The following is a 17943-nucleotide window of genomic DNA, read 5'->3' on the forward strand; positions in this document are numbered from 1 at the left end:
CTTTCTGGAGGCCAGAGAGGCCAAAGACAGGCCTGTTTTTGGCCTCCTGAGACCTCCGCACGTCACATTTCTGGCCTCCCTGGTCTCCAGTACCACTCTACTGCCAAAAAATGAGTCCATTTTTTGCCTCCCCGGCCTCCAGAAGGCATGTGGGGGCCGACGGGTAGGCAGGGCGATGTGGGCGGGGCAGCCTGGTGGTCCCATGCGGGCTGGATTAATGGCTTTGGTGGGCCATATCCGCACCGCAGGCCATAGTTTGAGGACCCCTGATCTAGAGGATTAGGATAGCACCTTTTCTAAGTCCCCAATTTTTATTTTTTTTAAAAAAAATTGTCACATACTCTTTGCTATTCCACTTAAAAGGTGTTGCATATGCTTTTCTTGTCCATTCCAACAGACTGGAGCTCCTTTTGAAGAGAGTTTGACTTTGATTTGTCTCCATTAAAGTACCCTGCTGAGCTGTCAGGTAACAGATGGCTGTCTCTCCCTTTCTTTGCACTCTTACAGAAAAAAACAACAACATGACATTTCCAAGCTTATCTGCATCACTCAAAACTCCCTGCTGAGAGGCTTGTAGGAGTTATGTTTTGGTCTGAAAAAAATATTCTTAAATGATGACTAAGAAAAAAAAAATCATTAGATGTACCGGTATATGCAACTCCCTCCGTGTTATTCTCATACACTGATGGGTAAGATATGTATGTCAACAGAGTAATTAAGAACCTATAAAAAAACTCAGCTGGATTAAACCCTATGTAGACCAGCATTCTAGGTCACACCGTGACAATTAGATACACCTGGGAAGCTCACAAGTTTGAACTCAGATTGAAAGTCCCCTTTCATTTTGTTTCCAAGCAACCAGTATTTTGAGCAAACTGTTGATGATTCTGAAGGTAATAAATAGAGCAGTACAATACTTTGGATTTGATTCCTCTGCATTCTGGGAAAAGATACAGCTACTTCCATAAGTAGAAGACAGGAGTGATCTTTGAATCTTTGCATCCTCTAAAATGCCATCTGCACAGCCAGTCTCAGGGGCCTCAAGGCATGGCTTCCGACTGACCTTATAGAATAGAATAGAATAGAGTAGAGTAGAGTAGAGTAGAGTAGAGTAGAGTAGAGTAGAGTAGAGTAGAATAGAATAGAATAGAATAGAATAGAATAGAATAGAATAGAATAGAATAGAATAGAATAGAATAGAATAGAATAGAATAGAATAGAATAGAATAGAATAACAGAGTTGGAAGGGACCTTGGAGGTCTTCTAGTCCAACCCCCTGCCCAGGCAGGAAACCCTACACCACTTCAGACAAATGGTTATCCAACATCTTCTTAAAAACTTCCAGTGTTGGAGCATTCACAACTTCTGGAGGCAAGTTGTTCCACTTATTAATTGTTCTAACTGTCAGGAAATTTCTCCTTAGTTCTAGGTTGCTTCTCTCCTTGATTAGTTTCCACCCATTGCTTCTTGTCCTACCCTCAGGTGCTTTGGAGAATAGCTTGACTCCCTCTTCTTTGTGGCAGCCCCTGAGATATTGGAACATTGCTATCATGTCTCCCCTAGTCCTTCTCTTCATTAAACTAGACATACCCAGTTCCTGCAACCCTTCTTCATATGTTTTAGCCTACAGTCCCCTAATCATCTTTGTTGCTCTTCTGAACTTTTTCTAGAGTCTCAACATCTTTTTTACATCGCACGAGCAATGTAAAAAAGTGCTTATAGCACGAGCACTAGCACTTAGACTTATATACTGCTTCTATTGCCCTCTCTAAGCGGTTTACAGAGTCAATATATTGCCCCCAACAATCTGACTCCTCATTTTACCAACCTTGGAAGGATGGAATGCTGAGTCAACCTTGAGCCTGGTGAGATTTGAACTGCCAAATTGCAGGCAGCCGGCAGTCAGCAGAAGCAGTACTGCATTCTAATCACTGCACCACCATGGCTCTTAATAACAGGATCATCTCTCCCCAGTTGCTTCTACTCTGGTCAGGTGCGAAAGATCCACACGTGAAGGTCCAATTAAACTGATTTATTGTTAAACAGTCTATGCATAGAATCTTCCCAACTAACAGTAGGCACCTGCTTAGAGTTTGATAAGAGTCAACGGAATTCAAGGGAGGTTGGACTTAGTCTGCTTGTGACTATGTAGGGATTCTAGGCTGATTCCACTTTTGACTCCACCTTAGCTTCTGCTACTCCTTCTGCTACATTCCATACCATTTGGTCTGGCAAGAGGACCATGCTGTGGATGCCATCAACTAAGGAGAGTCAGCTAGTGGGACCCAGGAGGAAGGCCTTTCCTGCCGTCTTGTGGAACATAATTTTACCTGGCTAAAATTAGGTTAGGCCAGATCTTACTGGCCTTTCACAAGGCCCTGAAAAACTTGGTTTTCTGCCCAGGCCTGAAGCCCAGAAAGTGTGATAAGGCTCTGTTTCTTGGCTTTGTTGATGGTTACCATATTTTTTGGAGTATAAGATGCACCTAGTTAAAAAAAAAAAGATGCACCTGAGTATAAGATGCAGTTTAGTTTTTGGGGAGGAAAATAAGGGGGGAAATCTGCCTACCAGGTATTCATCTGGCTAGCATCCTTAGTCTGGTCAGCTTCAGCACATTAGTTTGCTGGTTTTTATCCCCTGCTTGGGGATAAAAAACAGCTTCTAAAGCACAACTGATCTTTGGAGAGAGAAGCAATGAGAAATGCTGGCAAACCATGGAGATCGCTTCTCTCACTAGCACCTCGTTAGGGCTGAAAAAAAGCTTCACAACTGAGAGTCGGCGGGAGCAAGCAAAACACAGAGATTGCGTCACTCGCTAGTGCCTCGTTAGGGCTGAAAAAAGGCTTCGAAAAAGCTACATTCAGAGTATAAGATGCACCCAAATTTTCAGTCTCTTTTAGGAGGGAAAAAAGTGTGTCTTATATCTGAAAAATACAGTATTTTATGATGCTCGGCTGCTATGGGGTTTTATTTTATATTATGTGTTTTATTTGTTTTTATCTATTTTATTACAAACTGCTAGAGTCATATTTGTGAGATAGATGGCTGTATCAATCAATCAAACCATTTCTGAAATATTGCTAAAACTCCAGAGACCAGATCACTCAGCCACCAACATCAACTGAAATGTTACACAATTTTTTTAAAAGAAAAATTACAGTATTACTCTGGATAATTTTCTTTATAAGCTTCCTTTTAAAAAGCTCCTTTCCTCCTGTGATTAAGAAGCAAGATAAGCTTGTCAGAGTGTAAAAATAATTTATGGAATAACTGAGTTTATACACTACACTTAACCAGATTAGGTGAGGGCCTAATGGCTGCATTGCCATTACATACTAAACTTGGATAAACCTGATTTTTTTTGTACGGTTTACTGCCCTGTCCCAACTGCCATTCGGGTTAATTTAGAACCAGGTTAAGCATGCAGCCAGTGTGTAACTCTGAAGTAGTAAAGGACCGTTCCTATGTTTTTAACTGTAAAGAGAGTACGGTAAATTGTTTTACCTTTGGATCCTGTGGGGCCAAATTTCCCAGTTTTTCCTGTTTCTCCTTGGTCTCCCTTGTCACCGTCATCTCCTTCAATCAGAAACAAAAAAAGAAGGGGAAGACAAAGTTTAGGAAATGCTGATCTGATTTTATTTTTGAAGACATGATGCCTGTTGGCTCAACTCTTATTTTTTGATATTCCAGGTCCTTCATAATACCTAAATTACAGAATAACAGAGTCAGAAGGGACCTTGGAGGTGTTCTAGTCCAACCCACTGCTGAAGGAGGAAACCCTACATACCAGTGATGGTTATCCTTTTTGGTGCCAACTGCCCAAAGCACACACGCGTGAATGCATGCGCGCGTGCCCCAATCCCCAAAATGCAATGCAAGCGCCCCACACACATGCCCTGGCCCCACGCATGTGCACGTTTTCCCACGCATGCCCCCCATGGCGCATGCGCCCCGGCCCCCCTTTTGGCTTCCAGGTTGGTTCTCTTGCATTTCTGCCGCCCGTGCCTTCCCCAGTCTCCTCAGTTTCTCCCCCCAGCACGCACTAGCTTTCTCCTGCATTTCTGCCAAGGAGAGGCACCTTCAGAGGGTGGAACATGCAGTGATTGGGGAAGGCACAGGCAGCAAAAATGCAGGAGAAAGCTAGCTCGTGCTGGAGGTAGAAACTGCAGAGATCGGGGAAGGCCCCGAGACCCGAAGATCAGCTGGCCAGCGGGAGGCGCGCGTGCCATAGGTTCACCATAACAGCTATATATCATTTCAGATGATGATGATGATGATGATGATGATGATGATGATGATGATTAAAATTATATACCGCCCTTCTCCTGAAGGACTCAGGGCAGTGCACAGCCAAAGTAAAAACATAAATACAAACATTAAAATACAGTTAAAAAGATATATATGCGTTTGGCCCCATAGTTAAAAAAACAATAACAAACCTATTAAAAACATTTTAAAAAGTGTTAAGCCAGCCCGGCTTGCTGAAAAAGAAAGGACTTAAGGGCACGGTGGAAGGCACCGATGTCTTGGGTTCTTCGTATCTCTGGGGGCAGCTGATTCCAGAGGGCAGGTGCCCCCACAGAGAAGGCCCTCCCCCTGGGGGCCACCAGTCTACATTGCTTGGCTGATGGCACCCTGAGGAGGCCCTCTCTGTGGGAGCGCACAGGTCGGTGGGAGGCCATTGGTAGCAGCAGGCGGTCTCGAACATATCCAGATCCTATGCCATAGAGCGCTTTAAAGGTGATAACCAACACCTTGAAGCGCACCCGGAAGACCACTGGAAGCCAGTGCAGCTCATGCAGGAGAGGTGTTAGGTGGGAGCGCCATGTGGCTCCCGTAACTACCCGCGCGGCCGCATTCTGGACCAGTTGGAGCCTCTGGGTGCTCTTCAAGTGGAGCCCCATGTAGAGAGCATTGCCGTAGTCCAGGCGAGAGGTGACGAGGGCACGAGTGACAATACCTAGTCAAGCACCATATATTCATCACCACTCTCATATTTAGGATACTAAATCTGTGTGAAATGTTGTGAGTCTGTCCTCTCAGAATAGCTGGGAGAAGTGGTCAAAACATCAATTTGCCAGAAGAGAAAATGGATAATGCTTTTCCATGTCCCTATTCAATGCCAAACTCAATCTATCTGTAGCCCAGACACAGTTCTCTAAATACAAACATCAAGTATACTAAAATGGCAGTTTCCCAAGGGTGGTAACTTCCGGATTTGTAGACTGCAACTCCCAGAATTCTCCAGCTGGCATGGCCTTTGCTAAGAATTCTGGGAGTTGTGCTCCACATCTCTGAAAGCTGTTCAACCTTGGAAATGCTGCATTAGCGGCATGCCAGCTGTCTTTGAAAGCAAACGCACACACTTTGAAGAATTTATCATTAAAATCAAGAGGAACAGGGAGTGTGTCCATGGTTGGTATCCATGGGAACAAAAGGGACTGTTCTGGTACTGTAATAGATTGCCGATGTAAAGCAATGCTTGGCATAAGTGCACATGTAAATTAATATAATTCTGTACATTCTTCCTCCACAGATTTGACTTTTAGCTATTTAACTGAGATTGTTTTTTTTTGTTGATTTGCCTTCTCTTTCATACTAAGTCAATGACTTTTAATGACTTTAAAAGAAATGTCAGGCTTTAAAAAGCTAAGCTAATGGCCATAGACTTAAAAGTCTCATATTGAACATGAAATTTGCATATCTTGTTGGAAATCCTGTTGTTGCTGAGATCTTCTTTGGGATAATAATGAACTAGGGAAGATGGTTCCTTTGATGGCCCTTAAAATAAGCTAGGTAGTGTTGGAAGAAACCTCCTTCTGGGTTCTGCTCCAAGTGGGGAAACAGACACTGGAAACATGGAGACTGCTTGGAAAGATGGTTTAATGGTGGACAGGATCACATGGCTTGAGTTCCTGAACAGAAAAGGGCAGATACAGCGAGTTTTTCAGGTTATATGCTCTCTCTGGCTTTGAACTTCCTGGGGCCCAGAAAGAGTACTCTGATTGGTTGTCAGACTCCCAGGGGGTGGGGGTCTTAGCTAACCTTGCTGGCTGATGGTCACATGTGCTTCCCAGGTCACATGTGGTGAGTTTCTGCTGATATTGTGTAGAGGGCTAATCCTATCTTTGTTGGATCTTTGGCAATTCCTACTATGGCTCTGCCTGAAGGAGGTACATCTTTGTTATGTAGAATAGACTGGCCCAGACCTTAATGGCCCATTGACAAAGGGTGGAGGCAGGAAGATGGGAGCTGCTTCAAAATATGCTTATCCCAGGGAAATATAATATTCTGCCTTTTTCATATTTCCTAAAATATTTCACTCTTCCAGGAAAGGGGTGGGTGCTAACTTCCTACAGTAGGTAGGTAGGTAAGTAGATAGGCAGGTAGGTAGTATTGAAAGAAATATCCATCTGGTTTAATTCCAAGCCAGGAGAAAGGCACTGGAAACAACATATTTATAAATATTTAGAGGAAATATTTTATCCTGCCTTTTTTTATATTCCTCAAAATATTTCATTCTTCTGGGAGGGGTGGTGGTGGCTTCCCACAATAGGTAGGTGGGATGCATATATTGGAAGGCTGATTGGGGAGGGTTTTTGTGCCACAACAGAGTCCTCCATACAGAACAGTATCTTATGTGGAGTCCCATCCACATAATAAGCCAGTATATTGTTTGTTTGCTTTTGGCTTGGTGATATTTGCACCCAGGCTTTTTCATACGTAAACCCAGTTTTATGGCTCATCAGCAGTGGTGTGTTCCTCCCGGTTCGGCCTGGTTCGGCCGAGCCAGTAGCGGTGGTGATATGAGGTCACTGAACCGGTTCTGTTTGTTCGGGAGCTGGGCCCTCCGGCCCGCCCCTGTGTTATTCTTACCTTTTATTTGGCCCCGCCCCCAATCTATTCGCTGCCTCCCGAGTCCCAGCTGATTGGCTAGAAGGAAAAAAACTGTTTAAACTCTTGCCGCGGGGCTTCAAAGGGCCACCGTAAAGCTGATGAGTGTTAAAAGGCAGTGTGGTGGTAGACCAGTGCGCTCCAAAAACAAATGGGTAGACTGGTGCCTCCAAAAACAAATGGGTAGACCGGTACAGCTCTGCAAGCAGTTAAAAGCCTGGTAGACCAGTACTTTTGCTAAAACCTAAAGAATTGTCACATGATCATCAAACCATGCCCACAAAATAAGCCATGCCCACAGAAACCGTAGTAAAAAATTTAGAACCCACCCCTGCTCATCAGGATGTATAATCTCAGTGATTATGGCTCCTTTGGCAAACTAGGGTTAAACCACACCCTAGCCTTTCTTTTCTAAGATCAAATATAGGACAAACCCCTTTGAACAAAGCTGGATGAAAGTCCATTTCCTTAAATATTCAGCTGTTAAATAAGAGACATCATGAGGAAATGTACCAAGATTTGCTCCTTGCTGCCCTCTTGTGGTCTTTTGTGTTGTGATGTTTACTTTTTTTTTTTTAATGTTTTTTTGACAGGCTTGGCATTCCTCAGCAAATTATGATGTGGGAAGTATCCAGATACCATTATTATCCTTTTTACAATAATCAGTAGTACAATTCAATTCTGATTTGATCAGTTTTATACCCCATTGAGTTCAACAGGTCAACTGGACATCCTTATATCCTTGGGGCAGTTGAGCAAAGGCATTGAAAATTACAGTCTGAATATTTGTTGAAGTCACATAATTCAGAGGTAGCTGTGTTGGGTTACTGTAGCAAAGACAAGGTCTCTTTGGACATTATAGTTATGGAGAAAAAGAGTGTGGCATTTGATTTTATGCCCAGCTCCATCTAGAACCTGGAAGTTTGGCTTTTCCAGAGTGCAGCCCCAACAAGTGTGCGTGCATGCAACATTTTCACATGACCTTTTCGGCACTCAATGCCAAAAAGGTTTGCCATCACTGCTGTAAGCCAACACAGTTCTAGGCTGTATTAATAGAGGGATAGAATCAAGATCACGTGAAGTGTTAATACCACTTTATAATGCTTTGGTAAGGCCACACTTGGAATTCTGCATCCCCATTTTGATCGATGTAAAAAAGATGTTGAGACTCTAGAAATAGTGCAGAGAAGAGCAGCAAAGATGATTAGGGGATTGGAAGATAGGAAAAACAATTGCTGGAATTGAGTAAGTCTACTTTAATGAAAAGAAGACTAAAGGTGGCATGATACCATATTGTGCTTCAATATCACAAAGTAAACCTATTCTCCAAAGCACCTGAAGAACAAGAAGCAATGGATGGAAACTAATCAAGGAGAGAAGCAACCTAGAACTAAGGAGAAATTTCCTGACAATGAGAACAATTAATCAGTGGAAAAACTTGCTTCCAGAAATTGTGAATGCTCCAACACTGGAAGTTTTAAAGAAGTGATTGGACAACCATTTGTCTGAAATAGTATAGGGTTTCCTGCCTAAGCAGGGAGTTGGACTAGAAGACTTCCAAGGTCCCTTCCAACTCTGTTATTCTATTTGTGATTCTATTTGTGATTCTACCTCCAGGTCATAACTTTGAATGTTTGCTAAGCGACTGGTTGTAAACCGAAGACTACCTGTAATGTAAGCCTTGGTGTCCTTCACTTCCTGCAAACTTTTCCCTCTTGTTTTAATGGCAGTGTTTGTGCTCTCATCTACTATACCCCTGGCAGATTTAACTTTCTCCTGTATTTCATACCGTGAAAAGCTTTGTTGCTTAATTTCTGCCAGATAATTAGAGGCAGGACATCTTTGAGTATAACAAAAAGCTGGCCCTACTGCATAATGTACTCAGGATGTTATGTGAATTGGTTCTGGCAGGAAAACAGAACAGCAGGTCTCTCTCTCCAGGTTTGTCAAGAGCCAACCATTGGGAGTGTTGGACAGCTGGATTCTAACCACAATAGCATGAAAGATCATTACTCTGGGCCACCGTTGAAAGTTTAAATGGCAGCTATGTTGCTCAGAGCAGTAAACTGGGTTTTGTTTGTTTTTGTAAAGCATGCCTCCAGCCTAACATCAACCATTGGCCTGGACAATTGCCTAGGCCGCTGAGTGCTGACATAGGCCACAGACACGGACTGACAGAAAATCGAGTTTCCAAAAAGTTTCCTTCAGTTTCTAGCCCTCATGAAAAGTGTGGGAAGCCACCATCTCCCAGAAGAATGAAATATTTTAGGAAATATAAGAAAGGCAGACTATTATATTTCCCCAAAGGAGAAATAGAGAAACATGCTCTTGGAGACAGAAAGCAGCCCCCAAGTCTTTCCTAATAGCCCCCAGCAGATATTTTGTGCCCATTGAGAAAGATTGGGCCAGTCTACCCACAAAACAAAAGATTTCCAGCTGTGGATGTGATTAAGACATGACCCCTTAGGACATAATAGGATTAACTCATCTAGCAGCAGAGCTCGCCACATGGCACAATCTCTGGGGGACATTGCATCACCCAACCTAAGGCTTCAACCAAACTTAGCTTAGTCAATCTACAGAGCCAGCTATGACCCCTACAACAGCCAATAGAATACATGTTCTTGCACAGGAACAGGAAGTTCAAGCGCAAAGCCCAAGAGAAGGTATAAAAACCCCTCGCTCTCAACTCCATGTGGTCAGATGCCCAGAATCACATGTGCTTGGTGGTTCTGTTTCATCAATAAATGGACCCTCTTTCCTTTTTTTTAATAAGTTTTTTTTTATTTTACAACAACAACACAACACAACACAACATACAAAACACAAACACATAATATGTGTTTCTTTTTACCTATCAGTTTCGTTCCTCTTACTTTCTACTTTCTACATTCCCCATTTTTCCCATCCTTTATTATCATTATCTTTGTCGTCCCTTTATTTCTAATTTTATTCATTTACAATATTTTACACATTTGTCATATTCTTCTCTCCATTCGCCTTTACTTTCTCTAATCTCGAGCCAATCATACCACTTAGTCCATACTTGGTAGTATTCTGTATCTTCCTTTTCTTTTATTGCTTTCATTAATTTATCCATCTCCGCACAGTCCAGGATTTTCTTAATTATTTCTTCCTCTGTTGGAACATGTTCATTTTTCCAGGACTGTGCGTAGACTATCCTTGCAGCTGTAATTATATGCAAGTTTAAATATCAAATTTCTTTACTGTAGGTTCTGTTTAATATCCCCAGTAAAAACGTCTCTGGTTTCAAGTCCACATTGTAGCCAATTATCTCTTCTATCCAGCTTCTAATTTTTACCTAATATTTTTTCGCCTTAGGGAGCGTGAAATGGACCCTCTTTCCAATCAGCCTCCAGCCTCCATTTTGTCTCCAGTGCTTTTCTCCTGGCTTGGAACTGAACCAGATGGATATTTCTTCCAACAAAAGCATACAGAGAAGGAGATCTTAACAATTAAAGAAGTTCTTGATTAGTATAGTGTAGTCTAGGACAGAACCACACACAACTCCTTGTTGCTCTTCAATGCTAGATGTAATGCAATTCATTTTGCCACCAGGGGTGGGTTCTACTCACCTTTACTACCGGTTCGCAGCGGGGCCACGAGCGCGTGCTCACTTTGCTTGCACGCGCTCTTCTGCGCAAGCGCAGAAGCATTTTCATGACATCAAGGTCAGTGGGCGGAGCCTCCCACCGGTTTTACTACCGGTTCTATAGAATCGGTGCGAACCGGGGGCAACCCACCACTGTTTGCCACATGTAAATTTATAGACATATAAAGAACACAAGTTACCTAATTTGTTCCTCTGTCTGCAGGATTAAAGTTTGGGAGTGAAAGAGCTCTGACTTTTAGGATTTTTAATTTCTTTAAAGCACGGCCATTACCCGGCCTGGTCAAGAAGGGAGAGATGGAGAAGACAACAGGAAAGGAGTCCTGCCAGGTTTGAGGATGTGGTGTTGAAGTCCTTCCATTTCTAGCAAGGAATTTGGAATGTGGTAGTATCATTTTTCAGAAGAGAATTTCTGCAACTATGATTATTAGATGGGTAGTGAAAGCAGCAGTGACCACAAGAAACAGGCTTTCAAGGTGCCGACTGATGCCAGGGAGTTTATAATTGACATTTGTCAGAATAATGAAAGAGAAACCCTCCAAACACACCACACTGGTATGGTGTACTCCCATTTTATCCCTTCCAAAATGCCTTCACTTACTTCACTTAAAACTCCATTCCAATCCCTTTGAAGTTCCTATTAAATTTCATTGCACGTTGCTATCCCTTTTCCTTCCCCCCCCAACACACCAAAATATTCACATCATTTTTGATGTGGAGGCCCAATTGTGCAATTACATCAATAGATCTTCCCAATTGGACGTCCTTATATCCTTGGGGCAGTTGAGCAAGGGCATTGAAAATTACAGTCTGAATATTTGTTGAAGTCACATAATTCAGAGGTAGCTGTGTTGGGTTATTGTAGCAAAGGCAAGGTCTCTTTGGACATTATAGCTATGGAGAAAAAGAGTGTGGCGTTTGCTTTTATGGGAAAACATAAAAACATTAAAGCATGGCCATTACATGGCCTGGTCAAGAAGAAAGAAATTTCCCAAACGAATTGGGAAATAATTAAGATTCTATTCAAGACATAAAGAGCCAACTTTATGAGTATGTCTAGTTTAATGAAAAGGAGGACTAGGGGAGACATGATAGCAGTCTTCCGATATCTCAGGAGCTGCCACGAAGAAGAGGGGACCAACCTATTCTCCAAAGCACCTGAGGGCAAGACAAGAAGCAATGGATGGAAACTAATCAAGGAGAGAAGCAACCTAGAACTAAGGAGAAATTTCCTGACAGTTAGAACAATTAACCAGTGGAACAACTGGCCTCCAGAAGCTGTGAATGCTCCAACACTGGAAGTTTTTAAGAAGAGATTGGACAACCATTTGTCTGAAATTGTATAGGGCAGTGATGGCGAACATTTTAGACACTGAGTGCCCAAACTGTGTGCGCACATGCCCAAACTGTGAACATGTGCATGCGCCAACATGCGTGTGTATATGCGTGGACATGCATGCATGCATATCAGAGACCCAAAGACCAGCTGGCTGGCAGGAGGTGGGGCATCCCAACACTGGCAGCATGGCAAGAGGTAAGATCTTTTTCTTTCGTGAACTTCTGTTTCGTTGTTTGCAGCGAAACAGAAGCTCACAAAAGAAACACCACGGAGATCTGACCTGGGGCGACGGCGTGTGTGCCAGCAGAGAGGGCTCTGCATGCCACCACTGGCTCTGCATGCCATAGGTTTGCTATCACAGGTATAGGGTTTGCTGCCTGAGCAGGAGTTGGACTAGAAGAACTCTAAGGTCCTTTCCAACTCTGTTATTCCATTCTGTTCTGTTCCGTTCCATTCCATTCTGTTCTGTTCTATCCTACCCTATCCTACCTTACCCTACCGTATTCTATTCTATTCTATTCTATTCTATTCTATTCTATTCTATTCTATTCTATTCTATTCTATTCTATTCTATTCTATTCTATTCTATTATTCTATTCTATTCTATTCTATTCGACCCTACCCTACCCTACCCTACCCTACCCTACCCTACCCTACCCTACCCTACCCTACCCTACCCTACCCTATTCTATTCTATTCTATTCTATTCTATTCTATTCTATTCTATTCTATTCTATTCTATTCTATTCTATTCTATTCTATTCTACCCTATCCTACCCTACCCTACCCTACCCTACCCTACTCTACTCTACTCTACTCTACTCTGTTCTATGAAAGTACTGGAAAGAAATGCAATTTATGATTTGCCTCAAGTCCAGGTGACCAGGATTTGCTGATGTGTTCACCAGGAGCTGAGCCTGATTTTATGGCCACCAATCAACTGTAGGTTAGTCTTCTCTATTGTGTTCCCCCATAGGTACCTTGGCTGTGAAAGTTGGACCTTGAAAAAGCAAGGCAAAATCAACTCATTTGAGCTGTGGTGTTGGAGAAGGCTCCTGTGTATTTATTGGACAGACTTCTGGGTTAGCCTGAGCTTCCATTATATCCACCTTACAAAAGAAACATGACAGGAAAAAGCTTATATATGTCCGTTTTGTTCTATTATGAGGAACTCTTTTTTGATTTTTGATTTTAAAAAAATCTTCAGAAGGAAAACAAGGATCGCTGCATATTTTATATTGGAATGGAATACTGTAGTTCTGCAAATTAGATTTTAATATCACATGTATTTGAATTAGATCCTTCCTAAAAGCAGTAACATTTTTTCCCCAGGTTTGTGTGACAACCTGAACAAAGCTGAGCTGATTTAATTGACAGTGGAGAATTGATAGTGTCACATACGTGTTTTCAATTTATTCTCATCATTTTAGAGTCTTAGAAGTTCTTATACATAGCCAGCAGGGGGCAGTCTCAAACCCTCCATTTGAGCCCTTACTACCGTTACTGTTTTATTATTCATCAGCAACCACAGGGATTCGATCCTGTATACTGCGGCAGGACTCCCAAATTTTACTTGAGAGAGAGAGAGATTTTACTTTTACTTTTATTGCATTCTCTGCTATAAGTAACTATGCTATAAGTCAGCATGGATTGTGGAGATAATCAGATCGCCCATGCCACAAGATTTTAGTTGTCAACTCTCACAGATAAAGTTTTTAGTTAAATACACTTTTACTAGAATCGATGAATTATGTGCTCTGCTTAAATGTCAATGCTGGATTTTTAATCTGTTTATTTAGCCATCTTGATGTTTTGCAGAACAGTTAGGGACAAATTCTCACTTCAAGCAGTTTATAATTATCTGAGTTTGCTCTGCTTGGAATTTTTGGGTGCAAATTCCATCAAGTACAATCAGATTGTAACAATAAGAGTGTACATAATATTGCCACTGAGATCGCCCATTGATCAGAGAGATGCCACAGGGAGTCCTTGAGTTACAACTATAATCTGATCCCTGACAATTACGGTCATAAATTGTGATAGCCGTAAAGCAGGTTAACCTGTGACTGAACCAGTTGTAGGTTTCAAAAAAAATTACTACCGGTTCTGTGGGTGTGGCTTGGTGGGCATGGCATGGCTTGGTGCGCGTGGCTTGGTGGGCGTGGTAGAGGAAGGATACTGTAAAATCCCCATTCCCTCCCCACTCCAGGGGAAGGTTACTGCAAAATCCCCATTTCCTCCCAATCAGCTGGGACTTGGGATGCAGAGAATAGATGGGGGTGGGACCAGTCAGAATTTTTACTACCGGTTCTCCGAACTACTCAAAATTTCTGCTACCGGTTCTCCAGAGCTGGTCAGAACCTGCTGAAACCCACCTCTGGACCGAACCCAATTTTACAACTTTTTTTCTGGCGGTTGTTAAGTAAATGTGAAGGTCGTAAAGCTGAAGTTGATAAGCGAATGCTGTGTTGTTAAGAAAACCCATTGTTTGCTACGGGATATTCTTTGTTGTTGTAAACCAGCAGTAAATACAGATTTCCAGAAAAACTATCATAAATTGCAATCATAGTATTACACATACCATGGATGCAACGTTGGGCAACATTCAGCCAGCCGAACGCTTCAGTCATAAACATGTGAACAGTATGGATTTGTGCCCTGTGGTAAAATGGGTGGCAGATAGATAGATAGATAGATAGATAGATAGATAGATAGATAGATAGACAGACAGACAGACAGACAGACTGACTGACTGACTGACTGACTGACTAGCAACTGGTATAGGGCAGGGGTCATCAACTTGTGGCTCTGGAGCCGCATGTGGCTCTTTCAACCCTCTGCTGCGTCTCCCTGTCACTCAAAATATGTGTCACAACCGCCAATGTGCGACACCCGCTGGCACGCAATTTATTGAGCTTTTCAAACCCCGGTAGGCCAACCATGGATAAATCCAAGAAAAGTAAAGTTTCCGAAGAAAACAGAACGTTTACTTCAACTATATATGCTAGTTTTGTGACCGCTCAAGAAATAGTCAGGCATGGGAAGGGTTTTGTGGCTCCCGATGTTTTCTTTTCTGTGGGAAACGGGTCCAAATGGCTCTTTGAGTGTTTGATGTTGCAGACCCCTGATATAGGGTCTCCTGTCTGAGCAGTGGGTTGGATTAGAAGACCTCCAAGATCCTTCCAATTCTATTATTCTGATAGATGATAGATATAGATAGTTAGATAGATAGTTAGATAGCTAGATAGTAGATGATAGATGCATAGATAGATGATACAGATTGATAGATGATAGATAGATAGATAGATAGATAGATAGATAGATAGATAGATAGATAGATAGATATAGGCAGTCAGGCAGGCAGATATATAAATTCATAGGCCTATTGCTATTCCTACAGTAATCGAGACAAATAATCTTTGCAACATGAAAGTTACACAGTACAGGGCTTTCCAAAATCCACCCATGTAGCATTTAATTCAAAGCAAAATCTTTTCCAGAATTGCTAAAGGTGAGTTTATAATCAGAAATTCTAGGTAAAGACGCTGGGGCTAACAGCTGTCCTTCACTGAAATCAAAACATTTGCACACTTGTTTTCTTTGCCAAAAACCACTCTCAGGAAATATTGCAGGCCCATCAGGTGATGACGGCAGCCAGATCGATGAAAATATTTGGATCCTTAAACGCATTGATTAATAAGCAGGAAATTATGTTTGAAATATTCATTAATTCGTGCCATAATTCCTCAGTCGAAAATTCCAATTTTCCTCTAACCAGCTTAGGCTGGTTCGGTTTTGTTGTCTGTAGATGTGCTGGATGGCTCCGCAAATAACCCTTTTCATGCTTTTGCACTAAAAATAAGATTGAAAGCTTACACGATAAGCGACTCAGCAACATTATCACCGCAGGAAGCAGTTGGAAAGTAGGCAACCTTATTTCCCATTTCTTATGGCATAAGAGCTTGCAGGAGGAGAAGAGAAGAAGGGGAGAGTAGAATGACAGAAAAGGCATTTGTGTTTTTACCTCAGAAATCTTTCTAGTGCCTCACCTTTCGGTCCAGGTAAAATGGTATGCGTGGAACAGATCTCGGTTGTCTGTCGGTTGCCATCTTCTAAGCCAAATATTTGAACCAGGACAAGAAACAACACGAAGCAAGTTTCATGTTTCCACTGTTGCTTCTCCATGTCGTCCACCGCTGAGCTCTTACAGAGGAAATGCCCTTCGTTGTTCCACTCTCAATAATTGCTAAAATAAGATTTCCCATATAACTCTGGAGAGCAAGATAAATGGAAAATTCCCTTTGATTGCAGCTTTAAAAAGTCACTGAAGAGGCCTATTAGGCTGTGCGTTGACGTGGGTTTGAAAAGCGAGTCATGGAGTCGAGATCCAGCGTTGCCTAGCAGATTTATGCTGCACTGACAGTTGTTTATTAAACTTTATCAGTTGGCTGTGAAATATTTAAGAGCAAACAGGCTGCAAGAGTGATCTTGAATGCCTAAGCCTGCCTCTGTTTTGTCTCTGCCTGCTGTCCGAAGGACCAATTTCTTCTCTGTGTTTGCTGAGCAAGTAGACTACCAAAAGCATGAATTTTAAATACAGGTAGTCCTCGACTTACAACAGTTCATTTAGTGACCATTCAAAGCTAACAACGATGCTGAAAAATGTGACTTATGACAGTTTTTCAGAGTTACAATTTTACAATCCCTGATCAAAATTCAGATGCTTGGCAACTGGTTCATACTTATGACCGTTGCTGGGTCCGAAGGTCATGGGATCCCCTTTTGCGACCTTCTGACAAGCCAAGTCAATGGGGAAGCCAGATTCACTTACCAACCAGGCTACTAACTTATCAACGGCAGGGATTCCCTTAACAATGGTGGCAAGAAACGTTGTAAAATGGGGAAAAACCAGGGTTGAAATCCAGGAGGTTCTGACAGGTTCTGGAGAACCGGCAGCAAAAATTTTGAGTAGTTCGGAGAACTGGCAAATACCACCTCTGGCTGGCCCCAGAGTGGGGTGGGAATGGAGATTTTGCAGTAGCCTTCCCCTGCCACGCCCACCAGGCCATGCCCACAAAGCCATGCCCACAGAACCGATAGTAAAAAAAATTGGATTTCACTACTGGGCAAAACTCATTTAGCAAATGTCTTAACCAAAGAAATTTTGGGCTCAATTGTAAACTGAGGACTACCTATATATTAATGAATAAAATAATGAAAGTTACTTCCAAGTAAACCTGCTTTTGATTCACTATAAGACATCGGCCATGGACAATTTGTATTGGAAAGAAGATTATAGCAAGAAAATGATTGTGGAATGATACAGCTAGTCCTTGCCTTACCACCATTCAGTTCAAAGTTACGACTGCTTTGGACCAATTTATGATTGGTCCTCACACTTACGACTGTTGCAGCATCCCTACAGTTATGTGATCAAAACTTTTTCCATTTGGCAATCGGTGTTTGTAAGGATTGCAACATCCTGGGGTTACACAATTGTCATTTGTGGCTTCCAACAAGCAAAGTTTAGTGAGGGAAGCCAGATTCGTTTAATGATTGCATGATTCACTTAAGAATTGCAGCGAGTCACTTCACGAGTGACCAAAATGTCACAAAATCAGGCAACCCGCTCACTTAACAATCGTCTTGCTTAGCATTGGAAATTCTGGAGCCCATTGTGGTTGTAAGTCTAAAACTACCAGTATGGGAGTCCTAGAGATTCTCCCCCTACCCCAAACCCTGCTCAGCTGCTTCATGGTGGAAGAGGGGTTTCTGTCCAGGATGAGCACAAGCTGCTAGGAATCTATTCAAATCGTATATGCTCCCATCAGAGTTGCCCAAGGTTTGAAGGGCATCTTGGCTGCCCACCTATATTGATATAGTCATATTATTATATAGTGGAGGCAAAAGATCACTTTAGTGATAATGGCAAATGCATCAGTTAGCATTGTTTAGCATGAGCCACGGTGGCACAGTGGTTAGAGTACAGTACTGCAGGCTACTTCTGCTGCCTGCTGGCTGCCTGCAATTTGGCAATTCAAATCCCACTAGGCTCAAGGTTGACTCAGCCTTCCATCCA

General features: G+C 42.3%; 1 protein-coding gene across 1 annotated transcript in view; it reads right to left on the minus strand.

The window, feature by feature from the left end:
• The window catches only part of COLEC10 (collectin subfamily member 10), a 30310-nt gene extending 14152 nt beyond the window's left edge, over positions 1 to 16158 (minus strand). The window contains exons 1-2 of the mRNA XM_070942041.1: positions 15914 to 16158; positions 3505 to 3576 (exon numbers count right to left, since the gene is read on the minus strand). Coding sequence (XP_070798142.1) covers positions 3505 to 3576; positions 15914 to 16049 — 208 coding nt within the window. The 5' untranslated portion in view covers positions 16050 to 16158. The remainder of the gene's footprint in view (positions 1 to 3504; positions 3577 to 15913) is intronic.
• Positions 16159 to 17943: the final 1785 nt, after the last annotated feature.

Source organism: Pituophis catenifer, unplaced genomic scaffold, assembly GCF_029215685.1.
Source record: "Pituophis catenifer annectens isolate HBS135680 unplaced genomic scaffold, rPitCat1.0.hap2 SCAF_3, whole genome shotgun sequence".
NCBI lineage: Eukaryota > Metazoa > Chordata > Lepidosauria > Squamata > Colubridae > Pituophis > Pituophis catenifer.